Source organism: Talpa europaea, assembly GCF_964194135.1.
Source record: "Talpa europaea genome assembly, chromosome: 9".
In the NCBI taxonomy this organism is placed as follows: domain Eukaryota; kingdom Metazoa; phylum Chordata; class Mammalia; order Eulipotyphla; family Talpidae; genus Talpa; species Talpa europaea.
Window position 1 is genome coordinate 22741320 of NC_140076.1, and position 17083 is coordinate 22758402.

At 42.3% G+C, this 17083-nt stretch overlaps 1 protein-coding gene across 1 annotated transcript in view; it reads right to left on the reverse strand.

Moving 5' to 3' along the window:
* MTF1 (metal regulatory transcription factor 1) overlaps positions 1 to 17083 on the reverse strand; it is a gene marked incomplete at its 5' end in the record, with an annotated part of 31661 nt that overhangs the window by 6801 nt on the left and 7777 nt on the right. Inside the window, 5 exons of the mRNA XM_084243313.1 lie at positions 3501 to 3578; positions 6828 to 6964; positions 7699 to 7772; positions 10186 to 10317; positions 11905 to 12143. Of these exons, the coding sequence (XP_084099439.1) occupies positions 3501 to 3578; positions 6828 to 6964; positions 7699 to 7772; positions 10186 to 10317; positions 11905 to 12143 (660 nt within the window). The remainder of the gene's footprint in view (positions 1 to 3500; positions 3579 to 6827; positions 6965 to 7698; positions 7773 to 10185; positions 10318 to 11904; positions 12144 to 17083) is intronic.

Below are 17083 nucleotides of genomic sequence, written 5' to 3' on the forward strand. Positions count from 1 at the left end.
GATACTGTTAGGGGGAAAAGGATGTCCCAAAGCAAATTCCATATAGGCTTTGTGGACTCCACCCCCACCCCAGGTCAAAGCCAAAGACACTGGGAACTCCAAATCCCATCACCACCAAAGGGAAGGTGGCTGGGACCTGAGGGTGGGGTTAAGCAGCCAGGTGGATACAAAAGGCAGACACGTGGGCTTTGGGGGGCTCTCTCCATTTTGGCTCTCCGCCAGCTCACAGCGTCCGGCCAGCTCTGGGAGTGACTTTGGATTTCCAGGTCGTCGGATCGGGTAGGACGCATTAAAGACTTTATTTCCCTATTTTCTCCCTGAGTTGTATATTTTCCTTATTTCTTTTTCTCTTGTAAATAAACCTTTTATTAACCCTTTTGCGTGTCTGTAGTAGAGTATTCATAAGTCCCTTTAAAGCGCGCGGGTGAGGACCCACAGCCAGGAACCCGTTTAATATCGGGGTTGCTCTATAACAATACCAAGTAAGTACTTTTTACATTATATGTATAGCCATTGTATGTAAGCTTCCTGTTATATGCATTGTTGTATATATACCTAAAACAAAAGTCTATGACCAAGAAAAACCTGACCGACAAAAGAGCTAAGTAAAGTTCATTTCCAGGACACATATACATGTGGCTGCCCAGAAACCTTTAACATGATTATCCCATAAAAACCTATCATTTGAGGGCCTCCCCAGTGGCGCAGCGGTTGAGCGCTGGGTTGCGAAACTGCGCGCGGCCTCTGCGGCGCCGGTTCGATCCCCGGCTGCTCCCCGGCCACTGGAGGAGGGTCCCACATGGCGCGCAGACCTCTCCTGCCGCCCGCTGCTCCCCTCAGCAGTGTATTTCGGTCCTTCTGCCTGCTCTGCTCCCCGCTCTGGCTCTGGTGAATTCTCTCACCCTCCCGCACTTCTGACTGTACCCAATGCATGTATAAACAAAACAAACAAAACCAGCAAAACAATAAATAAAGCATGCCTCTATTAAAAAAAAAAAAAAAAAACCTATCATTTGATTTTAGCAACTTATAATTCTTTAAAGTAAAGTAAATTAAAGAAAAATGAATCCTATTACTTCAAGGAACTGTGGCCTTTGTTTCAAAGACTGAAAATAAAACTAGTTTCAATACTGGAATAAATGTTGGGTGATAAATGCACGTCTCTCTTGCTGACGTAATTTATGGTGGAAAAAACAGAACCCCTCCCTTATTTTTTATTAAGGTAATATTCGTTTACAATACTGGATAGCTTTCAGGTGTCCAATTTCTCACCTCAGCAACTTAAGATTTCCTTTTAACAGGCACTTAATGTCCCCTCTCAAACCAACCGGGATTCCTTATCTAGTGACCCGGGGGCTCCAGAAAGCTTCCCCAAGGCTACTCTGGGCACAGCCTGACAGAGAGTGGACTCCTAATTTACTGAACTCAATGTCTTAGAGAGATATTCTATCCAGAAATGTTAGGTTGCTTAATTCAGAGAGAATCTAGGTCACCCGCTGTAGAAATTTCTTGTAAAAAATTAGCTCTGAAATATGAATATGCATAACAATATAAAAAGTACTTATTTAATGTTTTTCTTTATTCTTTGGACTGGTTAATTTCTATTTTTCTATCCTCAAATTAAGATTCTTCTGTCATTTCCAATCTGCCCATTCTGTAATTTTTAAATTTCAGATCTATTTCAGTTCCAAAATTTCCATTTAGTGTATTTTTTAGTTTCTATTTCTCTGCTGATATCCTGTTTGTTCACAATCATTGCAAGCATATTCCTTTTTTGTCCTTGAGTATTTAAGAGTTACTTTAAAATCCTAATCTGCTAATTCTAACATCTGGCTAATCTTGGAGTTGGTCTCCGCAGATAACCTTTTCTCATGAGTAAGGGTAATGTTATCCTATTTCTTCTTATGTTTATTAATTTTGAATTACTCTGGACATTGCAAATGACATGTTGTAGACACTCTGGGTTCTGTTACACTTCTTGGAAGAGTGGTTGTTTGTTCTAACATTCCATTGATTTGGCGATGCTTCAACTCAACTAACTCCCCAGCAGTGGAAAGCAGTTGTAACCTTTGTCAAATTCTTTAGCCTTGGCTAAACAAGCTAAGCAGGGACTGTTTAGGATCTGTCCATATACATTCTCAGCTCAGGGATCAGATAATTAGGCAGAGTTTATACATAGAACTTGGGGCTTCCCCTTTGTGGTACTTTCCTTGCTAGATCATCTCCCCTCATTTTCCAGGTGCTATGCTAGCACTGAACTCTGTCCTTTGGTTATTTAAGCAAGTAAGACTTACTGTTTTAGCCATCTTGTTTGGTGACAACCAGGTCTTGACCCAAAGTGGAAAAGCACAAAACCTGAGAACCCATCCAATGCCTTTTGTTATCTTCCAAATGGCCTCTTCTTCTAAGCATCACTTCTGCCTAATTGGTTGCACTCTGGTGCCTTCAAGTTGTTGGTTTTTATATTTTTCCTACCATAAGTGTTTTTTTTCTGCAGGAATGTTGATTTGAAAGAGCAACTCTGCTGTTAGCAGAAGAACCAAGATTTTGAGGTGCTTATATAAAAATGCAGCATCAGATGCTACTCCCAGAGAATGCTGCCCAAGCAGGCATGGGCTGTGGTCCAAGAATCTACAGTGTTAGAGGTGCTATAGATGAGTCTATTGACCACACTTTGAGAAATGTTTTTTTACAGTATTCCTCATTCAATTTCTGTTCAAATACTTCCCATCACGTTGATTCCTTCTTATTTATTATGAATATATCCACAGGAAAACTAATCTAAGCTATATTTATTTTCCAGAGGAAAACAACAAAAAATGCCCACTTAACTACCAGTGTTGGTGACACAGTGATGTGCACAGATCCTGATGAGGGAGGCCACAAAAGCTCAGATACTGCAGTGGTCTGCAAGGCACATCACAGAATCTTAAGGGTGGCAGGGAAATTGCTAACAAAGTGAACTAGAGAAATCAGATCAAGAGACAATAGAATTTCCTTTGGCAGTGGGCCCATAGAGGAGTTTCCCCTCAGATCCCCAGTGTGGTAAACTCACTGGTTCAGGCCAAACTAGTAGGTCAGACCAGTAGGGCTTGGGAAAGTCTGGAAACTGGAACTCCAGCTCTATCCTACAGTGGATTAATTGTAAGTTCCTCAAGGAGAGACCACAACAACTGTTTTATCACTACAAGCTCAGTGCTGGCATACCACCCGATGGAGTAGGCATTCAAAAACTATTTGTTAAGTGAATAAAGAAAATGGGGGAGCCAGGTCATCAGGTGAGTGCCCTGGGTCAAAAGGCATTAGGCATCAGAAAGCACAGCCTCTCAGTGAGAGCTCTTATCAGGAAAAGAAAACAAAACAAAAAAACCAAATGGCTGGTGAATGAATACAACTAAACCTGGAGGACTCCAGACACCCACTCCCGCTCCTCCCGCCAAACCAGAGCACTGGATCTCACACCCGCTCTTCAAGCACCCTCACCACACAAACACACTTACTGTATTGGAATTTTCTCGAAGTTCAGAATCTGTGGACAGGAGGCTCAAGTGACTTAGACAAAGTGAGTGATTTGTATCCTGTGAAAGAGATAAATTCTAACTAAATAACAAAAAAATCAGGCTGTACAGTAACATATCATGTAATAAAACACTTGATGATCACACAGTCCATAAGGTTAAAAATATCTAAATGTGTTATCTGGAAAGGTATCAGGCTTCAAAATAACAAAAGATATAATAACATAAGTTAATATTTGTATATTTGATTTTATCATTTATAAACCAATTTCACATGACTTCATTTGCTATTCATATACATTTTTGAAGTATTATTTCATATTCCCATTTTAAATAAAAAATTGATGCTAAGACTGGCAGCAAACTGCTCAAAATTACATTGCTAACTAGCAGAACACAAACTTGGTGTTTCTGATTAAAATTCTACCTTCCTTTTATTATATCACTGTGGCCTCAATTAGGCATCTCCGGGATCCTTACTCAGGGCAATACTGAGGATTTACTACTCAAACACAGCTGCCTAGCCTACCTCTCAACTCCTAGAATGACAGTGGCCACTGACAAACTTTATGTGGTGATCCTGCTTATTACCCCATGGGGATCAGACGTTCCCATTCATGAAAGCATTCAACAAATATTCACTGAACAGTTACTACGTATTAGGCACTGTTCCAGGTTCTTTGACACAATAATGAGTAAAACAAAGTCCATGCCACCAGAGAGTTTACATTCTAGTTGGGAAGGGGCGCAAAACCCAAATAAATATAGTATGCAAACTGATGAGAAACACTATAGAAGGTAAGGAGAACAGGAAATGTTGGGATAGGAGGTAACTTTTCTATTAGGTCAGGAAAGGTCTGGTCTATAAGGCAGCATCTGAGCAGGTACTAAAGGAAAGTGGGCTTGGCCATGCACACATCTAGGGAAAGCATTCCAAACAGAGGGGATAGCAAGTACAAAGGCCCAGAGGCAGGAGTGGGCCTCTATTGCTCCAGGGGCCACAATGAAGATAGTATGGCTGACCTGAGAGGAAGAGAAGTAGATTAAGTCAGAAATGTGACCAGGCTAGAGTGTGTGGGGCCTTATGGACTATAATAAAGATTTTGACTTTTTCTTTAAGAGATATGAGACGCTATTGGAGAGTTATGAGCAGAGGACAGAAACTATTTGCTTTTTATAATTTAGAAAGCTCACTCTGGGTAATATCTAAATAGTGAATGTAAGAGTAGAATGGCAGTGGGATGAAAGGCATAAAAGGTGCTAAGAAGACTGCTTAGCAGGTTATCACAATAATCCAAGTAAAAGATGGGATGAAGCAATTGGATTCTAGATATAGAATCTGGGTAGAGCTGAGACTTTGCTAGTGTGCAGCAAAGTGTGATGGGAAAAAAAACAGGAATCAACAACGACTAAAAATGTTGGTCCCTGCCCCTAGAAAAAACTGAGGTGTCACTTACTAAGGCAGGTAAGAGTATAGGAGGAAGAGTTTTTGGCATGTTAAGTGTGAGGTGAGAAGATATTATTTAGGGGATGTCCATAGGCAGGTGAATACACAAATCTAAGGTTCAGAAAGAGATCCAGCCTGGACATAAAAATTCAGGATTCGAAGCCAATCTAGATGGCATTTAAAGCTTAGAGTAGATTCACTGGAAGAGGAGATTCACTTCACTGGGGAATGCACAGTCAACAGAGAAGCTGAGCACTGAGCACTCCCAGCTTAGAGGTTATGGGCAGTTAAACTATCCTTGGATTGTTAAGAAAATGAGACAATTGATCATCACTTACTAAATGCAGTTTAGTAGACAAAAGACTCTCAAATTTTAATGTTTTCAGCTGGTTTTACAGATGAAGAAACTGGTATGAAGAGACCATTTGCCTAAGGTCACATTATTAGTGGAAGAGCTTGGATTTGTGCTCAGGCTGCTGAGCTCCAAAGGCTGCAGTCTCCACAGTCAATGGTACTTTGCCTCTTAACAGAGGGGGTCAAGGTTCTGGAATCAGACTCCCAGCTGAAATGAGACTAATTATAAGCTTTGAAAACTTATGTAAGTTATTTCATTTCTCCCTTCCTCAAGCTTTTTTGTCAGCAACATGGGGATAATAATTCTAATGACCTCATAGAGCTCTTGTGAGACAATCCATTTAGAAGTACAACTCTTAGAACACAGTAAACACTCAGTAAGTATCAATTACTACTAATAAAATGCAAGGGAAGAGTCCTTTAAAGTGATATTGCTATTTAAAAATTGGAAACCACAGAATTACAGGATGTTCTCTAGGGCCTCCCTGGTGGCACAGGGGTTAAAGTCTCAGCACTGTCAAGCTACCACCAGCCACTGCGACATGAGTTTGATCCCCAGTCAGGGAGCTGACCTACATCATGGGTCAGCAGACCTCTCCTGTCTCACCTGCTGCTCCCCTCAGCAGTGAATGTTAGTAGATCTGCCTGCTCTGTTCCCTATTCTATCTCTGGTGAATCCTCTCACTCCCTACCCCTCTGGCCTACCCCCCAGTTCTTGTATGCATAAATAAAAATAAATCTTTAAAAAAAAATAGAGGATATTCTCTCAACCCAAATCAAAATCTCAAAATTAGAAACTAATTGTTCAAAAGGGGGGTCAGTGTGCTTCAGTTTGTGTATCTATGAAACAGGAAGAAAGTAACAGTACTCACATTCTAGATTTGAAAGACAGGAGGTAAAAGAACAATACCATATTAGAAGTAATAATAGTAAATTTGCCCCAGAATTTCTCTAATGGAGCAAGAGAGGAGAGGGTAATATGGTAGAGGGGCTTGTCAAAAACAGACAAGACTTCTGGGGGCTTGGTCTGAGAGTCGGTGTCTTAAAGCAGTGGCTCTCAAACCTTTTGCTCTGCAGACAATTCAAAATGGAAAGGGACCCTCCAGGCACTAACTGGTTCTCCAGTGATGGATTAATGGATAGTGGGGCAAGTCATTAATTTGTGCCTTAAACTTGAGTGCAGATATATCATTTTACAGACATGAAGGGGAAGATAATATCCTTACAGAGTATCTGGCCAGTCCTTTGAAAGCCATTCTGAGGCCTTTGGTTCAAGACACCTTTCTACGACACCTAACGGGGATGAGGGGAGCTGAGACAGAGGCTGAAGTAAAGGGAACGTGATATGATTTCTCGCTTCTACCACCCACCACAAAGACATAGCTCTTAACCCTAATTTCTTCCCCCTTGCCAGCAGATTCATAGAGATGTTTTAACTTTTTATTTGATACATAGCAGTTGTTGTTCTGTGGTGCCCAGATCAAAACAAGAGACAAAACACTGCACACCTCTGATCCATTGTGATTTGGAAGTGCATTATATGAGTGTCCTTTGTTATCGTGACCTTTCATGTGACTTTTGAGACTGTACTGAGTGCTGAATGTTTTCTCACAGCCATTACTGGGGCAGAAAAACGGTCTTTCACCTGCAAGAATGACAAGTAACATTAATTTTACCATAAAGTCATTTCACTGGATTAAGAAATTAACTTTTCCCTAACAGAGAGAAGTAAATATTCTTATAAGGGTCTAGGTAATAGTTATTAAAAGCCATATAATTACATGTTAACCATCCCAGCCCTAAAATAATGTAAAGCAAAGCACTGAGAATGGGTTACTCCTGGGAAGTATGAAGAGCAAATTAGGTTTTTTTTTTTTTAATCTTTGTATTGGTTTCATTTCTTCAGGTTGGATTCCTGAATCTAACTTACAGATTCTTTTTCCTCTGAAAGAAATGTAAACATTAGAGGGGAAGGCTAAGGCTGATCAGGCTTGCTTCCCTTCCACAAGTTCTACAAGTCTCAACAGAAGCACTGATCATTACCGGCTCAGTGAAGGTTAAAATAAAAAACAAAAATTGGGCCTCCCCTGGTGGCACAGAGGGTTGAGCACAGCACTGTGAAGCTGTCTGCAGTCTCTGCAGTGCCGGTTCAATCCCAGCCGACCTGCAAGGGTCCCACATGGCGCAGCAGACCTCTCCTGTCATGCCCGCTGCTCCCCTCAGCAGTGTATTTCAGTCAGTCTGCCTGTTCTGTTCCCCGCTCTGTCTCTGATGAATCCTCTCACCCTCTTGCGAATCTGGCCTGTACCCGGTTCTTGTATAAATAAATAATGTTTAAAAAAAAAAATAAAATAAAAAAAAAAATTAACCTAAACTCACCAGTATGTGTCCGGACGTGAGTTTTAAGGTGGTGGCTTGCTGCAAATGCTTTTCCACAGCCATCATGATCACACCTAGTAAGTTTTATAAGCAAAGAGAAACAGACTTTCATTTTTAATATCTCTAGACACACCAACTAAAACAATTCAGAATGCTCAGTTGGGCTCAGTGAAACTGATTTTAGAGACGAGAACGAAGAAAGGGAAAGTAAGGCGACAAATCTGGGATCAGAGGGAGCTGAAGGCCCAGGTGAGGGATCTCTTCTGTAGATAAGGTATGTGTTGAGATCCCTGACAGTGTCTTTTGATTAATTACTTAACAGAACTCTACTGACACTGACACCCGATATGGAAAACCAACTGCCAGTAGAATATTAGGAATATTAACAGTGGGGTACAGTGGCTCTCATGGAGGCATGGAATCTGAAATTAACACTGGACAAAATCAGTCAGAACATACGGATTTTAGTGACTTATCCATAATCTTCAGTGTCAAGATCATTTTCTTTCTCTTTTACTTTCCTGATAATTAAAGCTGCATGTACTCTCTCCTTCCTCAAAACTCCTAAGGCATTTATCTACAAGCTTTTTTTATGGCACCTCTCATTTCCAATCTCATTTTATCTCCATGAGTATACACTTGTTATCTGTTCTAAATTGTAAACTCTTTGAGTGCAGGGTCCACTTATATCTGCTATAGTTCTCACACATAGCAGGCATTCAATAATTATTGATATGAATGAAGGTATTTAAGCTTCTCTAAAGCATATTTACTCTTAAATTACATGTAATCACTGTGTCTAAAGTACCATCTACTAAGAGTTAGCAGTTAAAATAATTACAAAAAGAAATACTTGTGAGTGAATAAAAATCAGAATTCCCCTCAAGAGTCAATGAGGGGAAAAAAGAAAAGTAAGCATCACACATATACAGAGTAACCAATTAGAATCTATACACTTTTGCTTTTAGAAGGGTTATGACTCAGAAATGAATCTGCAATTTTAAAACTGTCCTCAAAGACTTTTTAATTTCAAAATACCCTCATGAGGAGATGAGAAGGAGGAGATAGCATTCTTTATTGCCATCAACATAACAGCAACATCTCCTGCCAAAAATTGAAAGGCATAGCTTACTGTGGGCAATTTTCAGTAACACATCTATATTATATTAGGGGGAAAGCCTTACAACTGATTATCTCATTTAAAATGTCATATAGGGCCTCCTTGGTGGCGCAGCGGTTGAGCGTTGGGTTGCGAAGCTGCCCGCAGCCTCTGCAGCACTGGTTAGATCCCCGGCTGCTCCCCGGCCACCGGAGGAGGGTCCCACATGGCGCGCAGACCTCTCCTGCCGCCCGCTGCTCCCCTCAGCAGTGTACTTCGGTCCTTCTGCCTGCTCTGCTCCCCGCTCTGGCTCTGGTGAATTCTCTCACCCTCCCGCGCTTCTGACTGTACCCTCAGTGCTTGTATAAATAAAAATAAACAAATAAATAAATAAATCTTTAAAAAAATAAAATAAAATGTCATATAATCATCCCAAAGTTGCTTCTGAATACCTACTGAATGCCCAGAACAATGCTATATGCTATGAGCAGAGAAGAAAGCAAATGATACAAGTCCTTCATTCAACATGTTTATAAAAATACATAAACTGAGGTAGATAACAGTAAAAATGGATGTTCCTTACATGCTGATATGCACATACATAAGCTATTACAAAGAAACAACTAGAGAAGTAACAAAATAAAATATCTACATCACTAATGTAGGCATTCCTAGCCCGCATTTTCCCTCTTGCTTCCTCCTCCCGACTCCATCTGGATTGGTAGGCAGGTATCCTGCCTGCGGTCCCCTCAGTCTCAGATATTGCCTGGTTACTTGTGCTTCTTTTCCCACAGACTAAGATTCTCAAGAGGAGAGCCTGTGACAAAGGTACCAACCACATAAGTGAGTCTTGACAAATGCTTCTTAAAAATGCTTAAAATGGGCCTCCCTGGTGGTACAAGGGGTTAAAGACGGAGCACTATGAAGCTATCTGCAGCCACTGCAGCACAAGTTCAATCCCCGGCTGGCCAGGGAGCTACCCACATGGTGCAGCAGACCTCTCCTGCCTTGCCTGCTGCTCCCCTTATTAGTGTATTTCAGTCGATCTGCCTGTTCTGCTCCCCACTCTGTCTCTGATGAATACGCTTACCCTCCACACTTCTGGCCTGTACCCCAATTATTGTATGCATAATAAATAAATCTTTAAAAAAAAAAAAAAACTTGACACAAGTGAAGCAGAAAGGTCACCATCCACAGAGTAAGGATGCTCTTGGAATCCACTGCCACTCCTCAGATCTGCAGTAGTTGATTCTAGCTCTCTTGGGGAACATTTACACGGCCAAAGAACTAGTGAGTGGAATTTTCTATCCATGATCAACAGTGTTAGAGTACATCAAGATACCTAGCTAAAACCTGGTCAATGACAAACAGAAAATGGTAAGACCTACCGAAATGGCTTTTCTCCTGTATGGGTTCGAATGTGCTTCCTCAGATCACTGAGCGTGGTGAAGTACTTGCTGCAGCCTTGAGATTCACAGTTAAACGTTTTCCCTGTGTGAAGCCTCTGATGTGCTTTCAGCCTACAAGATACCCCAGAGAAATTCTCTTCGTCATAATGTGCTACAGAGTCTTCCCACATCAGCTTAATGTACTTCAGGATCAAGTGCTTAAGAATTCTATATCCATAATATATTAGTATCCAAAATTTTTTGCTGAAACAGAAATTCAGAGAAGCAGACAGCACAGTGGCATGAGTGTGACTCTGGAGCCAGACTGCCTGGGTCTCATAGCCCAGTGTCACCTATCCCCCTGCTGGGAGAAACCCAGAGCCAGTTACAAAATCCCTCTGTGTTTCAGTTTTACTTATCTGCTGCTGTGAGGCTTAGCTCAGAACACACAGTAAGAGCTATTGTTACATATATTAAATTTGACTAATATAAGTCTCCTGACATAAACAGTAGAGAAGAGAAATGTCTAATGAGTGACGCCACTCCCTACTTCTCAAGACAGCAAAACATTACCACCAAGGTGAGGTAGAAAAGAAAATAACAGAAAACTTATTACTGAGATCCTGAGCCAAGGGGAGACATTACTCTATGTCAAATACTAAAATCCCCAGGGAAGACTGTCACTCCAGGAGATACAAATCTAAACTGATATGTGGGCCTCCCTGGTGGCTTCCCTAGGGCCTCCTGGGGGTTAAATCTCAGCGCTATCACTTCTACGGTCTGAGTTCAATCCCTGACCATCAAGTTGACCCACATATGGTGAGCAGACCTCTCCTGTCTCATCTATTGCTCCCCTCATCAGTGTATCTCAGTAGATCTGCCTATTCTGCTCCCCATTCTGTCACTGGTGAATCCTCTCACCTCCCCACCCCCCGCTGCACCTCTGGCCTACACCCCAGTTCTACTCAGAACAAAACAAAAAATAAAAAAATGTATTGTTGGGCCTCCCCGGCGGTGCAGCAGGTTGAACATGGTACCGTGAAGCTGTCCGCAGCCTCTGCAGTGTGGGTTAGATTCCTGGCTGGCCAGGGAGATACCCACATGGTGTGGCAGACCTCTCCTGCCTCACCCGCTGCTCCCCTCAGCAGTGTTTTGGGTCAGTCTGCCTGTTCTGCTCCCCACTCTGTTTCTGGTGAATCCTCTCACCCTCCCGCGCCTCTGGCCAGTACCCTAGTTCTTGTCTAAATAAAAATAAATCTTTTTTTTTTTAAAGATTTATTTATTTATACAAGCACTGGGTACAGTCAGAAGCGCGGGAGGGTGAGAGAATTCACCAGAGCCAGAGCGGGGAGCAGAACAGGCAGAAGGACCGAAGTACACTGCTGAGGGGAGCAGTGGGCGGCAAGAGAGGTCTGCGCTCCATGTGGGACCCCTGACCTGCAGCCAGGGATCGAACCGGCGCTGCAGAGGCTGCGGGCAGCTTCGCAGCCCAGCGCTCAACCGCTGCGCCACTGGTGAGGCCCAATAAAAATAAATCTTAAAAAAAGTGTATTGTCACTTTTAACCAAGCAATACATGCCAATCATTAAGTAACAAGTTCCTCCGATGAATTTTAAACAACTGAATACAGCTGTGCTCTCTATAGCCCCAAAAGTGGCCACTGGACTGTGTTCAGAGAGAGCGTGACAAAGTGAGGGTGCGAGGCTAGGAGAGGCCGACCTGTACAGCGTGTTGAAGGCCTTCTCGCAGCCCTGCACGTCGCACTCAAATGGCTTCTCCTTCGTGTGCACTCGCACGTGGATCCTGAGGCTGTAGGAGGTGAGGAAGGCCTTGCCGCAGCCCTCCTGGTTACAGACAAAGGTATATTCTCCTCGGTGAGTCTTCTGGTGGGTGCGCAGGTTGCCTGCTGTGCTGTAGGTGCGGGGACAGCCCTCAAAGGTGCATTGGTACCGCTTTACCTGGCAGAGAGAGGACACCTCGTCAATTGGACAGAAGAGCTACCCAGGCCCAACTCCCTCTGGAGCCTGGCTCCCATGGGGGACATGTGGATGACTCATATTCGAATCTATCATAAACATCAAAACCAGCCTCTAACAACAAAATGGGAAATCTTCTCCATGAGCAAACCACACCCGGACAAGCAAAGGTAAGTAATGGGGAAGAGACAAGTTTGCAAGTAGGTGAATGTGCTAAATGATTATAAAGAAGGGTTTTCGGATCCCGTCACATCTGTCCTCTAATGAAGGAATACTCTGTTAGTTTCCTATGTTCAAACAAAATCTTGACTTCTTTTAAGGCTTGATGGCTACATCTTGACTGGACCTGACCCACGTGAGTCTAAAACCTCCTGAAGTTTTCATACTTCATCATCAAGAAATATTTCCCTGGCATAGATTTCACCACATTTTTCAGGTCTACCAGATGAAAATAATGTATCATGTATATCGTCGCTACTTTTCTTCACTATTTACACAAATATCTCACTGATGATGGCCTCTCCTTGTCAAAATGTGTCCTTCACAGCACAGTATTTCAATGGGGCTCTCTTCCTTCTCTGAGCCACTCTTTCACCGTAACTTCCACAGGTAGGTTTGTCCCACAACTCTTTCATCTCACAAACTTTCCCCACAGTTACATGGGAGCAGAGGAAGTAGCATTAGACTATACTTAGCCATGATGGTGGCTATAATTTCTTTTTTTAATCTGGTAATAACAAGTGTTGGTAAGGATGTGAAGAAATGAGCACCCCTCAGACTTGCTGATGGGGAAGTAAAATAGTGTAACCCTTGCGGAAAACAGTTCCTCAAAAAGTTAAACACAGAGTGACCATATAACCCAGTAATTCTACTCCCAAGTAACTAGAGAACTACCCCAAGAACACTTAAATATTGTATGCAAAATCTTGCATACAAATGTCATAGCAGCATTATCAAAAAGTGGAAACAACCCAAATCTCTACCAACTGGTAAACGGAAAAACAAAAGAAGGTAAATACATACAAGGGAATACTACTCAGCCATAGCAAGCACTGCGCCATGCCACAACATGGGTGAACCCCAAAAACACTATGTTAGGAGAAAGACACTAGACACAAAAGGTCATACATTGTAAGATTCTATTTATATGAAATGTCCAGAACAGGCAAATCCATAGAGACAAAAAGTAGATCAGTGATTGCCAGAGGCTGGAGGAGGAAGGAAGGGGAGGGACTGCTAACGGGTACAGAGTTTCTTTTTGGAGGATGAAATGTTCTGGAATTAGATACCAGTGGTGGTGGCGCAACTTTGTAAATACACTAAAACCCACTTGAATTCTACACATTAAAATGGTGAATTTTATGGTTCATGAATTATATCTTGATTTAAAATGTGGAAGAAAGAGCAAGAGGAAGCAAAATAGAAACAACAACAACAAAAAAAAAAAAAACACAAAGTAAAAAAATGCAAAACAGTAAAAAAAAAAAAAAAAAGATAAAACTTGGCTGGAGAAGACAGAATTCAGGCTGTATGTTTAAGACCCTGAGCAAGTCATTTTACTTCTCTGCACTTCACGGTCTTCACTTCTAAAATGAGAATATTAACACCTGCCCTGCCTGTCACACAGTGCTTTCAAGCAGAACAAAATGAGACCAAACATTTGTGAAAACACTGTCAATTATTTGATGTTGATTCTTTAGTAAACATCTTCATTCCTTAATTCTGAGCTTTCTCCAAAGTTTCAATGCATTCTATTCAACTGCGTAACTATACTTGTGTTATTCATTCAGCAGTTACTGAGCTACTATGAACATGTAACCAACTAGATACCACAGATTTAAAACTGAAGATAAAAACCTCTGCGCTTAAGGGGTGCCAATTTTAAGGAGGCAGATATACAAATTATTATGTGCTGTGCTGAGCCCACACCCGACACACCCCCAGGTGCCTGGTGGCAATAACAAAAGAGAATACCCAGCCCCACTCAGAAAGCCTGGACAGTGAAGGTCCTCTAAACGGAGGGTGATTTTTTGCCTGCTCCCTTGTCTGTCTTAGGAATAAATTGAAATGGTGTTCCTTGGACAAACCAGGAGGACAGGACCTTCCAGAAAGAGAATACCTTGGGAGCTGTGTGGAGAGAGGAATGAGTGCTGGCACGGTGAACCACAAAATACTTGTCTAGAAAAATAAGGCAAGGCCTCCTTGTTAAGTTCTAGAGTAGAGCTTTGCTATCTTTTAACAAAGATAGCAAAACAGTTGGATCTTGGGTTGTTGAGAGATCATTCTGGTAGCCTTGCGGACAATGGATTGGAGGAGTATACGAGAGAAGAAGAAAGGACAAAGATTTAGAGGAGAAAGACAACAGTTCAGGAAAGAGGTAAAAAGAATTCTAACTAGGGAAGTGACAGTGAGCACGAAGAAGGATCAATTCCAGAGAAACTGAAAGCAGCAGCTGACTGGCTGAAGTGACTACTGGGTGCTGAGGAGGGTGAGGGAGGAGAGAGAAGTGACATCAAGGTCAACCCCCAAGATTATGGCCTGAGTGACTAAACAGATGGTCACACTACCAGTCTTGGGCTGGAGAGGGGGTGGGGGTGGGGGGCACAGATACTGAGTTGCAGTGAGGAGGCCATGCCAGGACTTCCAGGTGGACAAGCCTAGTAGACAGTCTACTAGCAAAAGAGAAAGTCTATGGCATGAGTCCCTGGTACACACTTGCCTGTACCCTAAAGCAGGCTCAGGCGCAAAGCAGGCTCAGGCGCCGTGCCAACTCTGCATGTACTGTGTAACCTTAGGAAAATTACTTAAACTCACTATCAACTTCCTTATTTGTTAACATGAGGAAACAAAATGTATCTTTTTAGTGCTGGTGGAGGGATTAGGAATAATTAGTGTAAAGCTTGAATACAGTAACTGTTCTATGGAGCCCTGACTCCTGCCGCCTGTGACCCCACCCTCCCAACCCCCGCCCCTCCCGCTCCACTCACAGGTCCAGTCCCCATATGCCCTTGCACAAGCCTTTAGGTTCCTTAAGCAAGTGCTCTCTCACACATCCCCCGGCCTTCCCACCACCACACGGGAGGTGTTCCATAAGCCTGTGTGGGACTGAATTAGTGAGCACTCTCATGTCTCGGGGCCTAGTTTGGAAACCAAACACTGCCAGATTTTTTAAAAAATTCTCTACATGCCAGCTTTCTGCTCAAATGATGGAAGTCCCAATTCCTTAGGCTGATAGCAAGGTCCTTTCCAGGTCCTCTCCCATCTTCCTTTTTACTCTGGAACCAATCAGAGAGTAGGCTTGACCTCGGCCAATAGGCGACAGCGCACCCTTCCCTGACTGCAAGGCAGAATCCCATTTGCCTGCCTTCGCCAGCTCCTTTCGCCCTACTGGAAATGTCTGCTTCCTTCCTTCTCTGCTTTTCTGAGTCTCTCTCTTCAGTGCAAGCCTCACTACCTCCAAGGCTCCCCACAGTCACTCCATATCTACACGATAGCACCCTTCTGTGAATTCCAGTAACGTCTAACTGATTTGACACTTGGCTTATATTCTGAATTATCTTCTTCTGTATATACAGTGATTTCCCATTGAGACTGGAACCTCTCTGGTGCTGCCAGAGGAGATTTCAAAACAATTACTGACCAGGAAGGAGAACCATCACTGTGAATGCTGCAATAAGGAATGTGCATGTCTCAACCACAGGGTTTACAACAATGGTGAAAGATAAGAGCAGAATTCCATTCTTAAGACACTACAGCAGTAGATCACTTTATAAGTAACAGCATAATCAATAATTAACTACCCCTCCCTGTCTCCCTGCCCTGCCAATCCCTACTCCCATTCAAGTTTTTTTACTCGGTCAATGTAAGCTTCTATTTTGTGTTCCTTCTTCATGGAACACAGAGAAGAGTTCCACTAGGAACCCCAGCCCGCCCCAAACTAGCCCCACCCCAAACTTAACAGGTATCTTTATTATGCTCTCCTAACTCTCTGTATTTCTTTAAAGTACATAATGCAATCAAGATTAAACAATAACATAATTAAACAATTTACCTCATTATCTATTTAGTTGCTAGGCACAGCAGTGGCTGGAAACAACAGGCACTAAATACATATTTGTTGAATTTAATGAACTAATGGCTACTCCCCAGTTGGACTACATATTTCACAAGAGTAGGGGCCACATCTCTCTTGTTCAGGGACTAGCCTTGTGAAGAAACAGCAGTCAATTCATATTTGCTAAATTAAAAAAATGAAAGAATAAACAAAGAAAACAATCAGTGAGACTTAAGTAAGGAAAGGAATGATAAGCACTACAGTTGACAAGTGACAAAGGAACAGAATTTCAAGGAGGATGGTCATCTAGGTCCATCGTGGCAGAGATGCCTGAGAAAACATTTCTTGGATTTAACCAACTCACAAGGTCACGACTGCCCTGGCAGCACCAGCTCTCCTGGAAAGGTAGGAGCAGATACCAGAATGTAACAGGCTGAGAAGTCAGGCAAAGGTGAGAAGCTGGAGACAATGGATAGAGCTCTTTCAAAAACTGGCTGAGAAGAGAGATGGGGAGAAAGTGAGGAGAGAATTTGACTGAGGAAGGAATTTGTATTTAAAGGTGGGAGAGACAGCTGACAGTCAAAGCAAATGACTTTTTCCCCTCCTAATATGCTGAATAAAAGAATAATCCCATCTGGAGGGAAGCAGCAAACAGCCGTCACTATTTTGTGTTTTTTCAGTTATTTTTTGATAACACCAAATTTCACAAAGGGAAAACAACCTCTTCAAACTAGAGCAGAACAGGAAGTTGCAAAAAACACACAAGTTTTCATGATCACATAGAAGTGGTATTGCAACATTTGGTACATTTAAATATAATTAAAGAATATCACGCATGGATTCAAAAACTTGAATGATAGGGTCCCAG